Raw genomic sequence first — 16,758 nt, 5'->3', positions numbered from 1 at the left:
AAAAGTCCATGGTTCAAATTCTGCCTACAGTTTCAATTTAAAACACCAGGAGCCAAACTTTTAAAGTTATTTCACAGTTTTCAATAGTGAGACCTAGCAGCGCTAAGGTTAGGTATTTCTGAATTTGTACCAGCAATCTGGGCTTCCCTGGTGGATCAGTGATGAAGAATCCACCTGCCAATACAGGAGACTCAGGTTTGATCCCTGGGTCAGGAAGATACCCTAGAGAAGGAAAAGGCAACCCACTCCAGGAGCCTGGCAGGCTCGTCCATGGAATCCCAAAAGAGTTGGACTAACTGAACAACAACCAACACCACGCATGTCTGTATTGAAAACTAAGTACCTAACTAAGTCTTGCCCACTCCTCTGTACCATATCCATTGTCATAATAAGGCAGGATTACTATTTTCACAATTTAAAGTCATTTCCCAGTGTTTTCCCTAAGTAGTACTTATCCCATATTTTTAAAAGGCAAGTTGAGAAAGTACTAAACACTAGAAACAAAAAGCACTCCACTTACTTCCCTAGCGAACTGTTTCTTTTCAAGGGCCTGGAGCAGTTCAGATATATACCTTTTCTGAGTACAGAAAGTCTTTTTTTTCTTACCCTTCATTCTATTCCCTCCCAACTCCTCTGATTTGTATCTCAGGTTTAGGATGACTTATGCAGAGGCAAAAAGCAACGCACAAAGGTTCAGATACTTTGCTATGATTCCAACAGTGGGCAGCACAATTGATTCCCAGTGTCAGTTCAACTCCACTAATCATCCTTAGTATCTACATGAAGCTGCATGTTTTTATTAAGCATTTTATTTTGAACTAATTTTATATCTGTTATAAAACCAAGACATTAACATGGTACAAGTCAATTAACTACAGACTGTCTGAATTTTGCCAGTTTCTCCACTAATGTTCCTTTTCTGTTCCATGGTTCAATCTGGGATCCCTCATTGCATTTAGTTGTTAATTCTCCTGAGTCTCCAATCTGCCAGTTTCTGTCGTTATCTTTTGTGACTTTTCCTGGTCTTTGTAACCTTGATACTTAACGAAAAATACCAGTTGGTTATTTTGTAGAATGTCCCTCAATTTGTGTTTATGTTTTCCCATGAGTAGAAAAGGAGAAGGCAATGGCAACCCACTCCAGTACTTTTTCCTGGAAAATCCCATGGACGGAGAAGCCTGGTAGGCTGCAGTCGCGAAGAGTCGGACACGACTGCGCGACTTCACTTTCACTTTCATGCTTTGGAGAAGGAATTGGCAACCCACTCCAGTGTTCTTGACTGGAGACTCCCAGGGACGGAGGAGCCTGGTAGGCTGCCGTCTATGGGGTTGCACAGAGTCGGACACGACTGAAGTGACTTAGCAGCAGCAGCATGAGTAGAAAGATAAAGAGGTTATGCATATTGGGCAAGAATAACACCAAAGAAATGATGTGTCCTTCTAAGTGCATCACATCACTGGGTTCATGATGTCCATATGCCTTATTTCTGTGGAGATTTTAACTTTGGTCAGTTGGTTATCCGGAGAAGGCAACGGCAACCCACTCCAGTCCTCTTGCCTGGAAAATCCCGTGGATGGAGGAGCCTGGTAGGCTGCAGTCCAAGGGGTCGCTAGGAGTCGGACACTGAGCGACTTAGCAGCAGCAGCAGCTGGTTATCACAGTATCTCCACTGTCAAGTTACTAATAATCATCTTGGGGAGACACTCCGAGACTGTGCCAATACGCTGTATTTCCTCAAACTTTCACCTACCAGCATTACAGGCACATTCTGTTTGCGATAATTACTATGCTACTGATTCGCCTAATAGTGATTTTCTATTTCCTTCTTGCCAAGTTTATTCATTGGAATTCTTCTGTAAGAAAGAGCTGTCCTTTCTTGAATCCTATTTATGTACTCAGCTATGTCAGTATGGACTTGTGGCCACTTACTTTATTCTATGAGTTAAATTCCAGTACTACCATTATGCATTCTGTTACTCAAGTTGTTCCAACTTTGGCAATCAGGAGCTTCTTCAAGTCGCTCTTGTGTCTTTTCAACAAACTCCCAAACCATTTCGAACACTTCCTTAATTTCCAGCACCACAAAATGTTTCAGGCTCCTCTTACATTTTCCCTGCCCATGCCCTAAATTCAAGTACTTCTCCCCACCCGCCCCCGCCGAAAAAAAGTCCTGGTTCCTTTCATTAGAGGATAGTGTTTTAAAACGAGCTGGGTGCTCAATGCTACTGAGGTTTCACTATCAGGCCAACAATTTGGACAACCACCACTAACATTTGTTTCCTTACTAAACTCATTTGCTGGAAATCATTAGCATCACCTGGGAACTTAGAAATGTAAACTCTTGGGCCCCACCCTAGACTTATTACAGAAACTTTGAGGGTGTACAGGAATTTGTGTTAATAGTTTCACCAGATGATTCTGATGCTCCTTATAAAGTTTAAAAAACACTTATAAACACTGTTTTAATGAAGAAGAGGGAGCTCTCTTTCACTATAAACCCTGTATTTACTTTATGATGCTTATCTCTAATTTAAAAAAAAAGGGAAAATTTAGTCTTAATAACTTGTCTGCTGTATAAATCATATTTTTTACTGCCACAATTATTAAAACTATAGGTGAATGCCTCAACTGTTAAGACACTAAACACCTCCCTCCTGCTGTTTCCCTACACATTTTTTTTACGTGTGGTGGTCATGGTTGTTGTAAGGTACAAATACTGCTTGTTGCTTTTATACAAAGTTGTAAGTCAGCCTCTAGGATCATCTCCTGCATACACATACAACTTGACATCCATATAGTGAATCTATAAATAGGAACGACTGGCAGTCCCTAAAGTCAGACTGCCTAGGCCTGAATGACTGCTCCAGCACCTAACTTGGTGAACTCTTTCCTGTTTCTCTGGTTTTCTTAATAACCCCAAAATAAAATAACGCTACCTACATGAAAGAAGCATTATGAGTGTTAAAGAGATAATGTGCAGTCTTTACACAAAATAAGTCTCAGAAAGTGTGTATTATTAGTCTAACTATTAAGTGAAAGTGTAACTAGACATTTATTTTTCGGACTGAGGAAAACAAGTGGAAACTGTTGCTAATGGAAAGTTCTGCTCTTTCATCACTAGTAGGTCAGAGAGGCAGAACCAGAAAGCTCTATTTATATAATTAAGACAAAACCTTCAGAAGTTTACAAACTAATGTCTTAAACTTGCCTTTTTGCAAAAATGTTATTTACATTATGTAGATCCATGAATGGAGGCTAAAGAAGAGTATACAAAAATTTTGATTTGTTGAGGAAGTGGAATTACAGGTAAATTTTCCTCCATTCTATTTTGATTATCAGAACCATATGCCACTTATTTTAATATTAGTAAAGAGAAAATTAGCCCAATCGTCAATAACTGTTCCCACTTAGGTCCTTAAACTATCCCATTTAATGTCCCAAACAACTCTAAATCTCCGCTTTAATGGGGACAGTGATAAAGTAACCTGCCCAAGTTACAAAGTGACAGGACAGGAATTTAAATTCAGCTGTGACCCCAAAGTCTATGCTCATAACCAATGTGGGAGGCACCTTACTTTACTCACAAATGCTTAATTTGCTGTCGAAAACCTACGATAAAGTATAATCAGTGTACTGAATTATCTCTTGTTGGGCACAATAGTCATAAAATACTGACTAGCAATGAAATTTTAACACAATTAGATTTCTAAATGCAAAATGAGAAACAGCATACCAAGCTTCTCTGAGCAAACTTTCCTTCAGGAAATTCAAGTTGCACTTCAGAGGAATGTGGATTTTCATTCAGTTTTTAAAACTACTTCCACGGCAAAAATAGATTACATACAAGACACTATACATTATTAAAATACCCAACAACCCCCAAATAACTAGATAAATTCTTGTTACTTTGTGAATTATAGACGATCTCAGGCTAGTATTATCTCTACATAAGTTAAAAAAAACAAGTGAAATACCGCTTAAATGAGTCACTTATGGTTACGTGATAAACCAGAAGCAAAACTGGTAATCAAGTTCTGGACTCTGCGTTCAGCATAAAAAATATTGCTGAGGAGAGGCTTTCAAAGTTTTCAAGGCAAAAGCCAGTTTTCCAAACTATTCTAATCCACACAAAGGCTTCCAGGAACATTTTCAGTTCCTCTACCATTAAGTTCCTTTTAAAATTATTTTCCACTGGCCAGTTACAGACTAATCCTGTGCTTGAAAAACAAAACTGAACTGATAGATATGGATAACAGTCACAGGCCTAATTCTGAACAGAGACAAGGAAGGAATCTCTCATAGAGATCCAAAATAAAATGTTTTAGAACCTTAAGAGAGGTAAAATTGAAATAAAAACAGGGCATTGAATCAGATTGAGATAACTGATTTTTGTATCTTGTGTATAAAACCTTTCAATTAAGCACTACTGATTGAGTAGGCAGTACATTTTTTTGAAGGAAGGAAAAGGGGATAAACTTTCTTACCGGGTATGAAATACAATTGGGAACACATATATAATATGTAATGAATTGGTAATTGCCGGGTCTCATTAAAACTTCAAACTTTGCTCTTTTTAGCACTATTAAGGCTAAAAGGCAGGGGTGGGGGAGTGAGGGGCGGCCGGGGCACTATCTTACAAGGATTAAGAAGACTGAATGATGGAATCCAGTCAAACACGGAGGTAAGGGAGTGATCAACACCTGCACTGGTCGATTTCCCGTTTACATTTGAACCTTAGAGGAATTCTGCTTCTCGTCTCAAGGTCCAAACCAAACATTTATTCTCACCTTCCTGTGTTTAATGTTTACGCGATTCTGTTTCTCTCTTTTTCACTCCAAAACAAAAATATACCTCCAACCTGCTCCGTTTAAGGTTTTTGCGGTAAGGAGGTGGGGGTGGGGAGGGATCTTTTCTGAAAGCTATTTAAAAAGAAGGTATCAGATCAAATATTAAAACATGGAAAAGTTGTACACACATTTTACTTACAATGTCTAGCGAGGTTTTAAACCGTCGAATGTCAACGTCAGGAGAGCCCTTCGAGCGTTCTTTCTGCTTCCCAAAGCGGGGCTGCACCGCTCGGACGCCTCCGAACTGAACGTCGTCCCGTCCCTGCCCACGTGATGGCGACCTCCGCGGGGAGGGCAGGCACCCGCGGAATGCTGGGACTGGTAGGCGCCGGCCCCTCCCCCCCTCCCCCAGGCGTCACCCCCGGCTCCACTCCCCCGGCTAGCCGGCGGCCGGGCGGGAGGCTGGAGGCGCGGGCAGTGCAGTGGCAGAACCGCAAAGCCTTCCAGCGTTCTCGCTGTCGCGCTGCTCGCTGACCCGAAGGCAGGCATCTCTGCAACACATTGGAGGGCCCTGGAGTTGGGGTAAATGGCCAGGGAAGCCTGGCGCAGCCCTTGGGGTCGCCAAGAGTCGGACACGACTGAGCAACGGAACTGAACTGAACTGAGCCCTTAAAAAGACCTAAAGCTCACAGGCTTGAAGAACCAATGGAACCAACGCAGTGAGCGGCACTAGCCAATGACAATGGCAAGCACCAGTCAGGCTTGCCTTGGAAACCGACTGCCACCTTTATAAGGTGCGTGTCCCCATGTTAAATGCGGACAGCGCTACATACATACCGCATAAGGTGGCTGTGAGTAAATGAGATGATGAACAAAAGTGTCGGCTACATGGATAAAAGATCTATTTTCTAATTTTATAAAAATGAAAATTGAGAGATGGAAAGCAGTATACCCAAGAACACATAATTGGTTAAGGGCAACTGTCAAGTCAGTCTAAAAGTCCTATTCCTGAACTGGGCCAATTCAAGACAACAGAGAAGAAATCTGCTCACATAAATCTCACTTCCCCTTTCCTAATTTTTTCCCATAAAGCTCCTGACCAACATACTATTTTACTTACATTGATTTTTATCTGACTCCCATAGAATATAAAATCCTAGAAGGAAGAGAGGATTGTCTTTGGTCTATCCTTTTCTGCTATATCCCCAGCACCTAGAATAGGGTTTACATAGTACAAGCACAAGCTCAAAAATTTTATTGGGTTAACGATTCTTTATGTAAGTAAATTATTTTTTTGGTGTCTTCACCTCTCAACCATCCTTTTTTGGCAGAAGTTGCAGGATTAGGGAACATTTTTAGATGTTTAATTGCAATTTTGAATTCAACAAAGAATAAGTGGAAGGCCATTTATTGTAGTCACTTCATTTCCAGCAAGACATTTTCATTTATATTAACAGTCTTCAAAATATTTTTTCTATCACTTGTGAGAATGGGGAATAAATGCAGCTGGCTACTATGTCTTTACTTCCTCTTATTTAATATTTTAATCTTTTTATTAAACATAACAATGTAACCTTTTTCTACTAAGATATAACCCCAAAGTTATTTTTCTGACCAAAATTGTGAACACTATGTACAATGAATTGATAAATGCTTGCTCACTAAATAACGGATTTCTGCTTACCCTCAACAAAAAACTCCGGGAGATAGTGAAGGACAGAGGAGCCTGGCTGCTGGAGTCCATGGGGTTGCAAAGAGTCAGACATGACTTAGCGATGGAACAGCAAACAAAAAACTCATGTACAAAAATTATCTTATTAAAACAGCTGCTTTACTTCGAAATCCAGTGTCAAGAACATTAGATTTCTAGACTGAGGCCTAATAGGTATTTAAATTAATGCCAATTATAATTTTGTATATATCTGTCTTCCCTAATATAATGGCAAATTCCCTCAGGGTAAAGAATACTCTTAGTTGAATTCATATATTAAGCATCTATTCTGTTTCAACACAGATGTCTAATAAATACATGAATTAATGAGTCTATTCTTTGTTCTAATCATTTCTTCTCTTGTTCTCTTTTGATTCACTGAGTTCCTCCACAGATCTCAAACTCCCACAATAACTGTTAAACATTCAGAGCTCATGTTTCCTCTTGGTATTAGCAGTCCAGCAGTTCCCTTATGATATTAGCTGAGTCTACCGTCTCTATAATGTCACCTCTTTTGTGCCACCCTTGGGTTTGGAAAACATCTACAGCAGAATATCTGGTTTGACAAGGGTTTAGCTTTACCTCACAGCTGGTAATGAAAGTTGGTATTTGTTAAGGTTGCTAAATGTGGGAGGCACGTATGGCAGAGCTAGGATTATGTACCCTTATTACCTAGACAAAAGAGGGATAACCCTAAAAAAATGTATGTTTTAATGCTAAAGTTATCATTCCTCTGATTTTGCGTCAAGCTTCTCATGATTTTGAAAACTATTCCTAAATTCTTCAAGCATTTTTAATTACAAGATGACACAAGTGGCGCTAGTGGTAAAGAACCTGCCTGCCAATGCAGGAGACATAGACATGCAGCTTCAATCCCTGGGTCGAGAAGATCCCTTGGAGGAGGGCACGGCAACCCACTCGAGTATTCTTGCCTGGAGAATCACATGGACAGAGGAGCTGGTGGGCTACAGTCCATGGGCTCGCAGAGTCTCGGACAGGACTGAAGCAAATTAGCAGCAGCAATACATGTACTAATGTTTTGAATCTCCGTCTTCTTTTTTAATATATTCCCCCAAATCTGTTTTACAATCTGTATCCAAGTTTCTATATAGTTAACTGTGCTCGTAACTGTTTTAAAGAGCTTCTTAATATATGTATTACTACCACTATAATACGAACTTTATTAATACTAGTTGTATAAAGTTTTATATCCTTGAATCTATTATATCTTTTCATCTATTACAGTACTTTTACTGTTACATATTAATAGAGTAATATAATAGGTACCTTATAAAGCACTAGTTAAAACAAGCAAAAGCCAGATATTAACCAAGTATCAACACTCCTCAGCATTTTGTCAGAGAAGAGTTAAGTCCCACAAATTTTCCAAATATACTAACTCAAGCTGACAAGGGAGAACATGCTTTTAATTTTCCCTAAGATAAAAGATTCTTTAAAAAGTAGCATCTCTCATGTTGCTATTCCTTCAGTTTCTTTGGTTATATTGTATATAATTAAAAAAAAAAAACAGAAAACTAAGCTAGAGGTGTCTATCAAAAACCTAGGTGATTCTAAAGCATGTAATTACTCGTGTCTGTGGCCAAATTTATGGACTATTAGTGAAAACACAGGACATCGTTAAGATTTCATTAAAATGAAATATGTGCCCCGTTTGGACAAAGCGTTGCTCAAAAACATTCTAAAGTGATTTTAAATACTTGAAAGAGTAAACCACTCTGTGGCTCAGCTGGTAAAGCATCTGCCCGCAATGTGGGAAACCTGGGTTCGAGCCCTGGGTTGGGAAGATCCCCTGGAGAAGGGAAAAGCTAACTAGTATTCTGGTCTGGAGAATTCCATGGACTGTACACCATGGGGTCCCAAAGAGTAGGACATGACTGCGCGACTTTGACTTCACTTTAAAAATTTCAGGCCCATTCACTGTAACTGCTATCCAAATTGCAATTTTTCAAATCTATTCACTAAAATCAATTACAGAAAATCGTCCGAGAAAGGTGTGTGTATGTAAAAGCAAGATTAACCGTTTTTTCAGTAACATTCCCTCAGTGTAAGTTTAGATATTTGCATATTTTTCCACATCTGCAAATACGGTACACAGAAGTGAAACAAATGGCTTTGTCATGCTTTCTTATTCAGTAAACTAAACGCAGAAAAACCCTGTATCAAATGCAATATATCAAGTCATGCTCAGAATCAAAGTGAAAATAATGGATCACAACTGAAAATTACAGTGCTGTCTTTAATCAGTTTGTGTTTATTTCTCACCGTCCGTAACACAGCACCAACAATATCTCTCAACAGTGTTGCTGGAGTAGAGCCTTTATACGAAATCAGGAGTAATACTGTTTGCCGCGTACATTTTGTAAATGGAAATCCACCCAAGTAAGCCTGTAGATCCGATTTCGTACACTCAACAAGTGACTCAAAACCTAAAACTAGTAAACTGCCTTCCCAAGGAACTTGAAACTAAAATTTTCTCCAGAGAAAGATGACACCTGCGAATATGTCGTTCTTATTAGCCCTGCAAAGGGACACTTGGAAAGGTACTGCGAAGGCAGGAGTCGATCAAAGAGGCTGCGGGAAAACTGCGCAACAGCCTGAGGCTGAGGACCGAAACTTCACCCGCGTTTCACTCCGCCTTGCCAGCGACTCTGTGCTGGGGGCCAGGCCGGGCGCCTCTTGCGAGCAGGCAACAGTTGCCAGGAGCAGCTGGACTGAGGACCGGCAATTTGCCCAGCCACTTGTCCTTTCTCCGTCTTCCTCCCTCCCTCCCCGAAGGCCGAGGACAGCGACGCCTCCTCGCTCTTCTCCTCCTCTTTGGTGCCTTCAGCCAGGAGGCGGGAGTGACCCGCGGCAGCTGACCCAGCACAGGCACTGCCTCTCCCACAGCCCTCGGAACACACCATGGGCCCAGAGGCGGGTTTGCAGCACAGCAGCGACGACGCAGGCGGCAGCCCCGGCGACGCTCAACTGCCTCCCTGACCGCTGACACCACCGCCCTACACCCCGAAAAACAATCGCCAGCTACGGCAGGAGACTCTTAAGGGCACCGCAAAACACCTTCGCCATCGACTCAAGCTACGTCAACAACTATGGCAGGCGAGGGGTGGCGGGCGGAGCCGGAGGGGGAAGGATGGCCGCCGTACGTCACGCCCAGGGCTCCTATACGGGAGGGAAGGCCCCGGCTCGCCCCTCAAAATGGCGGCAGCAGTGACGTGCCTGCGTACGGAACTCATACGCCGTCGCGCCACGGCCGGCGGGAAGTGAGGTTCTCAGAAGAGCCGCCCGAAGTGTACGGCGACTTCGAGCCCCGGGCGGCCAGAGAAAAGGCCCGGGTGGGAAGACAGATTCCGCTAGAAAGGTTCCGGCCCGATTCGGCGAAAGAGGAAGTGAGAGAAAGCGCCTATTACCTTCGGTCTCGGCAGCGGAGGCAGCCCCGACTCCACGAAGCCGAGGAGATGCAGACGCGGAGAGCTACTCGCCTCCAGCAGCAGCCGCACTCGCCGCCGTCTCCGGTACGACCGTCTCCGGTTACGACCAGAAGAGCATTACGGGACTCCCATTCATCCGAAGCTGAGACAGTCGGAGGTAACAGTGTCAGCCGCGAGTCAGGGAGGGAGTGCCGTGGGCGGGTACGCGCGAAGGGTGTGCGCGCCTTGGGCGGGCTTGTGCCTGCCTTGAGCTCATCCCCTCTGAGCTTCTCCGGGGTGGACGTGAGCCCCCACCCCTGGGCGGCCCCGTCGGCTGGCGGGAAAGTGGTAGGGCGGGGGCGCTGGCAGGAAAGGCGGTCGTGCGTAGAGACCTGAGCCGAGCCGAGGAGCCGCGTGCTTCCCTGGGCATCAATTTAGAGGTGTCAGGATTGCCTGTTTTCTGCAGGCCTGCACTTCGGGGCGGCGAGTTAGGCAGCAAGCAGGACACTGAATCACTCCGAGTTCAGTTTCACATCGGTTTCATATCGGTTCTGTCTGCCCTGCGGATGTTTCTGCCAAAGCCACTTCCATTTCCTCCTTTAACTCAGAGACCAGAAGTCCCTCAATGAGAATTTTGGTTCTCTCCTAACCTTCCAGTCTTTCCCCGTCACTATCCAGGAGGGGAGAAAGGAAGGGGAATTTCGTGAGTGGCCGTTTTGAGGACTAGCGTAGTGATGAATTGATTTGAGATCCCACCCACATGTTTACACTGAAATGGGGTCAAGGCAATCATCCTGAACCTGAAGCTTCCCAGTGTGTGATAAACTTGAACTGATCGCTCTTTCTTTAGTGTGGTGGTCTCTGTCAGAAATTCGCATATTGGGGGCCGTCAGTGTAACCTCAGTAGTTAAGCGTGACAAAGCAGGACTTTCATTAGTTTTCATTTAAATGGGTCACAGGGTTACTGACAAAGTGATTGTGTAGTTTTGGGAAAGTCACAGAAGAATCAGCTCTGGTAATGCATCCTCTCCCACACTGCCCCTTCTCCCCCATCTAACACTAAGTCACAGATGGAGTTTCATGTTGGCTCCAGGTAGGGCACCTATGAGGTAAAACCAAGGGGTTTGAATCGTAATGGGATTACATAGTTGGTGATAGACCATTGCTGGATATGATGAAGAAGAGGTGGATTTTCAGTTTAGAGCTGAGTAATAGACTGCACATTACCTGCTGATGCCTGAAGTGCTGACATAGTAGAAGTGTTGGTGATTTTGGAAATTACGTTAAACATATGTGAGTTACTATTGAGAGTAGCAATTCAAGACCGTTTAACCCCTATACATGTTTTATCTCTCTTTTAAGATTAGAAACTTCTGAAGACAAAGATCCTATGTATATATTTGAGGGACTATGTTATACTTCAGTGTTTATGTTCTTTCTGTGTCTCCCGTAGCTAGAAGAATGCTTTGGAAGGCAAAGGAAATACGCTAAGTTGTATTGACTTTCCCACACAGGCCGATGCAGTTGTATAAGCTAGTTTTTTTTTTAAACACACAAAGGATTTACTTTTATTTTTAGTAAATCTATAAGAATCGACACTGTTTTTCATTCTTCCTCTTTAGTCCATTTTTTTAAATTTTCTAGAGTAATATTTCTATATTTTTGTTGTAAAGCATCATTGGTGAGTCGTTTGTTTTTATGTTGTCCTAAAGAGTAGTTCTCACTAGTTCAATTCCCAAGTTTTGGTAAACCTAATTTTTTGTTGTTTTGTCCCCTAAGTCATGTCTGACTCTGCCACCACATGGACTGTAACCCACTAAACTCTTCTGTCCATGGGATTTCCCAGGCAAGAATAGTGGAATGGGTTGCTGTTTCCTTCTCTAGCGGATCTTCCCTACCCAGGGGTCAAACCTGAGTCTCCTGCATTGGCAGGCAGATTCTTTGCCACTGAGCCACCAGGAACCCCTTAACTACACATTTCTGAAGGGATTGAAACTGAGTGGGCCCCTGTGAGTCTCCCAGGCCTTTCTCTCCCCAATTGTTTGGAGGCAGTACGCCAGCCATTATGACCTTCTCTGAGTTCCAAAGGGCAGGTTCCAACAGTTGCTAATCAAGGGAAGAACAACCAAGAAGTCACCTGGTGTAAAAGGCCCAGATTAATCAGCAGGATTAGGAGACTGACTACTTGAGAGTAACGGAGTGCAAACCCTGCTCACACCCTTATCTTGTCAGACACCCCACCTTTGACCCACTTACAAAAACACTCAAGTCCTCTGGGGATGGGACACATAGTTTTTCAAGGCAGAAGCCTGGTGTGTCTCCCTTTGCCTGGCAAAGCAGTAAAGCTCTCCTTTTCTGCTTCACTCACAACCCTTGTCTCTGGGATTTGATTTGGCACCTGTGCACAGAGAGACCAAGTTTTCGTAACAGAATGAATTACTTGCATTTCTGTTTATATATTGCTGTTAATATACATAATCTCTACTCACTTCGCATATTCTGAATTTTGCAATTGTTATGTCTATTCTTTAGAGGATGAACCACCTTCACAAACTGTTTTAAGCCAAACGGTCCCAAAGAAAGCTTTCAGGAGAACACAAGAGACTCCAGGTAAGAAGAATTGGGTTCGTTTTTTTCCTAACCTGTCAGCTTTTTTAATTTATAGATTATAGCCTATAGTTATTGGGTTATTGGATTATTGGGTCAATCAGGGGTCCCAAATCATACCTCATTCAAAGTTTCAGTGAATCTTATTTTTAGATAGTTAAATTGAATTAAGCAATACTAGCATGTGTCAAGAAAAGACAGGGCACATACTTGAATACCTTCTAAGTACCGTATACTTAGTATATGTTAATTCATTCACATCACTATGCAGGATAGATGTACCCAGTTTTTTGGTGAGGAAACTGGAGCTCAGAGTAGCTGACTTTTCTCTTAAGATTACTTGCTATGTAACTGAGCCAAATTCAGACCTAGGCTTGTCTTCTCCAAAGCCCCTTCACTTGCCCCAAGTACCTCACTGTCACTCTCCCATGGAATAATTAGCTGCTCAGTAAAGCTTGTTAAGTGTTGAATGAATAAATGTGTCATGTAAAATGGATTAAATGGTCTGCATAGTAAAATCATGACACAATATAATCAATCTCAATTTGATACTATATTTTATTAAATCTAAGATCTCTTCAGTTGTAAGATACATCCTCTTCTTGTGCTTCCCTGGTAGCTCAGTTGGTAGAGAATCTGCCTGCAATGCAGGAGACCCCAGTTTGATTCCTGGATTGGGAAGATCCGCTGGAGAAGGGATAGGCTACCCACTCCAGTATTCTTGGGTTTCCCTGTGGCTCAGCTGGTAAAGAATCTGCCTACAATGCGGGAAACCTGGGTTCTAACCCTGGTTTGGGAAGATCCCCTGGAGAAGGGCAAGGCTACCCACTCCCGTATTCTGGCCTAGAGAATTCCATGGACTGTATAGTCCATTAGGTCACAAAGAATCTAACACAACTGAGAGACTTTGACTTTCACTTAGGAGGAAGAAATGCTGCCAGTTAACGGTAATGTGCCTTAGATTGTATAATACATCCCAATTTTAGAGATGTTGAACTGTAGAAGTATTTGCATCTTAGTATGAAGTGGCATTAGACTACATTTGGTAGTAGCCATTTTAAAACCTATTTTGAAAAGCAAGGGAAAGGATTAAGTTCAGTTACTAATGCATAGTATCCTTTGATTTTTAGCTCTGTTTATTTTCAGTTTGCTTTTCTTGATATTAGGAAATCCACAATAATAATGACTGTAGCTATTGAAACTAATCATCTGTGGCTTTTTTTTAACCCAAATCCTGACTTACTTCCTTACTCATTGGTTCTAATAAGATTATGCTTTGTAGTTTAAACTATTCTGTTTAGAATAAATATCTGGTTGAGGATCAATTCCAAATAACACACCCTTTATGCTTAATTCCTTGAACAGCCTATGTTCCTGTGTTAGATTAGAAACTATTTTAGAAAAATGCTTTGAGTGATAGGCTCTATAATCACATTTTTCAGGCCATTTGGGAAAACTGTATTCTTGAGATTTTATTTACAGTAGATTCAATGACATGACGCTTATGCCTGGAAAAACAAAATTTTCTCATTTTTAAAATCTACAGCAAATGTAAATAAAATCTACAATAAATTTATAAAATTTATGGAGTTAAGTAAATTGATTTAATGAAGACTGTTGAGCACCAGCCTATAGACCATACAGACCATTATAAAACTGTTATACAATAGAATATCTCATACAGTCTTTTGAAGTTCACATTAAGCTTGTATTTGAGGACTGCTATTGAGGTACATGGCTGCACGATGTTGTGAAAAGAGCACTGGACCTTGGTCATATTAGCTAACCATGTTGAACCTCAGGCCTTTGTCTGTATGACTTAACCCGGCCTAACTCACAAGCTCACTGCAAAAGTGAAATAGTACTTGAAAAATCACTTAGTATACAGTAAAACATATGGATATAAGGTGGGCTTTTTTTCCTCACAGCACTTTGCAGGAAGTGTGAAGTTCATAAAATTTTGCTTAAGCATTTCTTTTTCTGACAAGGCTCATGCTATGATTGATAACGGAAAAAGACAAAACATTTCCCAATGTAGATGGTAGATTAATGGAACTCATGCACAGATTACCTGGAATATATTGTGCTGCAGTATAACTAGACATAAAGATATGTGCATTTTGGGGAGATTTGAGATACTCTGGGTTATTTTACTATAAAAGGTGCTTTTAAAAATCATTCTATATCTAGTACTTGTCTTACTCCTCTGTCATTCCTCTTAAAAAAGGAGAAAGTTCAGGAAAGTCATTAAATGAACTCTTGTAAAGTCTGTCTTTACAAGCTTTGTAACATACTGAATATTCATTGGAAGGACTGATGCTGAAGCTGAAACTCGCAGTACTTTGGCTACCTGATGTGAAGAACTGACTTACTGGAAAAGACCCTGATTCTGGGAGAGATTAAAGGCAGGAGGAGAATGGGATGACAGAGGATGAGATGGTTGGATGGCATCACTGACTCCATGGGCATGAGTTTGAGCAAGCTCCGGGAGTTAGCGATGGATAGGGAAGCCTGGTGTGCTGCAGTCCACGGGGTCATAAAGAATCAGACACAACTGAGTGACTGAACTGAACTGAAAGTCTGTCTAGCACAGGAATTACTTAAATAGAAGTCAGTTTGATGGAAAACTACTTTTAAGTGCAAGTTTAAGATAGGCCCTTCCTTGTTTGAGGGAATGTTAATTGGTACAGCCACTATGGAAAACACTAGGAGGGTCCTTAAAACTAAAAATAGAGCTGCCATATAATCCTGCAATCCCACTCCTGGGCATATATCAGGAGAAAACTCTTAATTCAGAAATGTACATGCACCCACAGGTTCTTAGCAGCACTATTTACAATAGCCAAGACATGGAAGCCACCTAAATGTCCATCAAAAGATGAATAGAATAAAGAAGTGGCAGTGGTGTGTGTGTGTGTGTGTGTGTATCTATGTATATATGTATGTGTATATATATGTATACACACATGTGCAAAATGGAATAATAGACATAAAAATGAATGAAATACTGCCATTTGCAGCAAAATAGAAGGACCTAGAGGTGATAACCTAGAGGTGAAGTAAGGTGAAGGACCTAGAGGTGAAGTAAGTCAGAAAGAGAAAGACAAATATATAGTATCACTTGTATGTAGAATCTAAAATATGACACAAACAAACTTATTTACAAAACGGAAACAGATTCACAGACTTATAGTTACCACAGTGGCAAGAGGGTAGAGGAGGAATAAGTTAGGAGTTTGGGATTAGCAGATATAAACTATTGTATATAAAATAGATAAACAACAAAATCCTACAGTGTAACACAGGAAACTATATTCAGTATCCTGTAATAAACCGTAATGGAAAAGAATATGAAAAAGAATATATATATGAGTATGTGTGTGTGTGTGTGTGTGTGTGTGTGTGTGTGTGTGTGTGTGTGTATATAGAACTGAACCACTTTACACCAGAAACTATTAATAATACAACATTGTAAATCAGCTGTACTTCAATTAAGAAAAATATATAGGCTCTTCCTCCTTCTTGTAGAATCGTAGACTTTCAATTCAACTTTGGTATTCAAAATTGTGCTGTAATTGTATATAGGACCACTGGTGTGGTCTGACAAAACTTTATCCAAAAATGTCCTTGAAAATGATGACCTATACCAAGGGGCTTCCCTGGTGGCTCAGCTGGTTAAGAATCCACCTGCACTGTGGGAGACCTGGGTTCGATCCCTGGGTTGGGAAGAACCCCTGGAGAAGGGAACGGCTACCCCCTCCAGTATTCTGGCCTGGAGAATTCCATGGACCATAGTCCATGGGGTTGCAAAGACACAACTTAGCGACTTCCCCCACCCCCACTCCCCCCACACACACACAAACACACACCCCAAGGGACCACTTTCTAAAACATCCTAGTAAAGACAACCACATCATTTGTCATCCTGTTTTGGAAGTCATGAAAATGTTGATTCTATTAGTCTAGAGTAGCTTATTGTTTGAAGTTTCAGAATTGCATTATTTTCACATTAAAATAGCGATTAGGTTGTTCCATCAGTTCCGTTCATATATACCTATATAACTTCTTCTATGGCCAGATTCATTCGATTCATGAAACTAATTTCATAACCTAAAAATATAGTAGGAAAATTTTAGTAACTTTTCCTAACGTTAAGTATTTTTAGTAGTTATGGTTTCTAGTTAAATAATTATTGTTAAATATTTTTAATACCTTCTGTTTTAAC

At 41.3% G+C, this 16,758-nt stretch overlaps 2 protein-coding genes and 1 long non-coding RNA gene across 15 annotated transcripts in view; 2 read left to right on the top strand and 1 right to left on the bottom strand.

Moving 5' to 3' along the window:
* LOC145504670 (torsin-1A-interacting protein 2-like) overlaps positions 1-10,210 on the bottom strand; it is a 39,615-nt gene extending 29,405 nt beyond the window's left edge. For 3 of the 6 annotated variants that reach the window (XM_081485868.1, XM_081485872.1, XM_081485866.1), the window contains exon 1: positions 9,927-10,210. The gene's annotated coding sequence lies outside the window, so the exon portion shown is untranslated. Of the gene's footprint in view, positions 1-4,986; positions 5,116-9,926 lie in introns of those variants that run through there. The other 3 variants (XM_081485867.1, XM_081485869.1, XM_081485865.1) reach the window with 1 other exon arrangement.
* On the top strand, positions 794-5,109 carry LOC145504674 (uncharacterized). Its single transcript, XR_014052386.1, has 2 exons — positions 794-1,181; positions 1,251-5,109. It is a non-coding gene; the product is annotated as an uncharacterized LOC145504674 (long non-coding RNA).
* TOR1AIP1 (torsin 1A interacting protein 1) overlaps positions 5,370-16,758 on the top strand; it is a 49,668-nt gene continuing 38,279 nt past the window's right edge. For all 8 annotated transcript variants that reach the window (XM_081485864.1, XM_081485861.1, XM_081485863.1 and 5 more), the window contains exons 1-2: positions 5,370-10,104; positions 12,459-12,536. In XM_081485864.1, coding sequence (XP_081341990.1) covers positions 9,609-10,104; positions 12,459-12,536 — 574 coding nt within the window. In that variant the 5' untranslated portion in view covers positions 5,370-9,608. The remainder of the gene's footprint in view (positions 10,105-12,458; positions 12,537-16,758) is intronic.

The sequence above is a fragment of the Giraffa tippelskirchi genome, chromosome 5 (genome assembly GCF_054371585.1).
Source record: "Giraffa tippelskirchi isolate mGirTip1 chromosome 5, T2T-mGirTip1v1.2.pri, whole genome shotgun sequence".
NCBI classification, from domain to species: Eukaryota; Metazoa; Chordata; class Mammalia; order Artiodactyla; family Giraffidae; genus Giraffa; species Giraffa tippelskirchi.
Note: the sequence above shows the minus strand (reverse complement) of the source record. Positions and strands in the feature narration are given on the sequence as shown.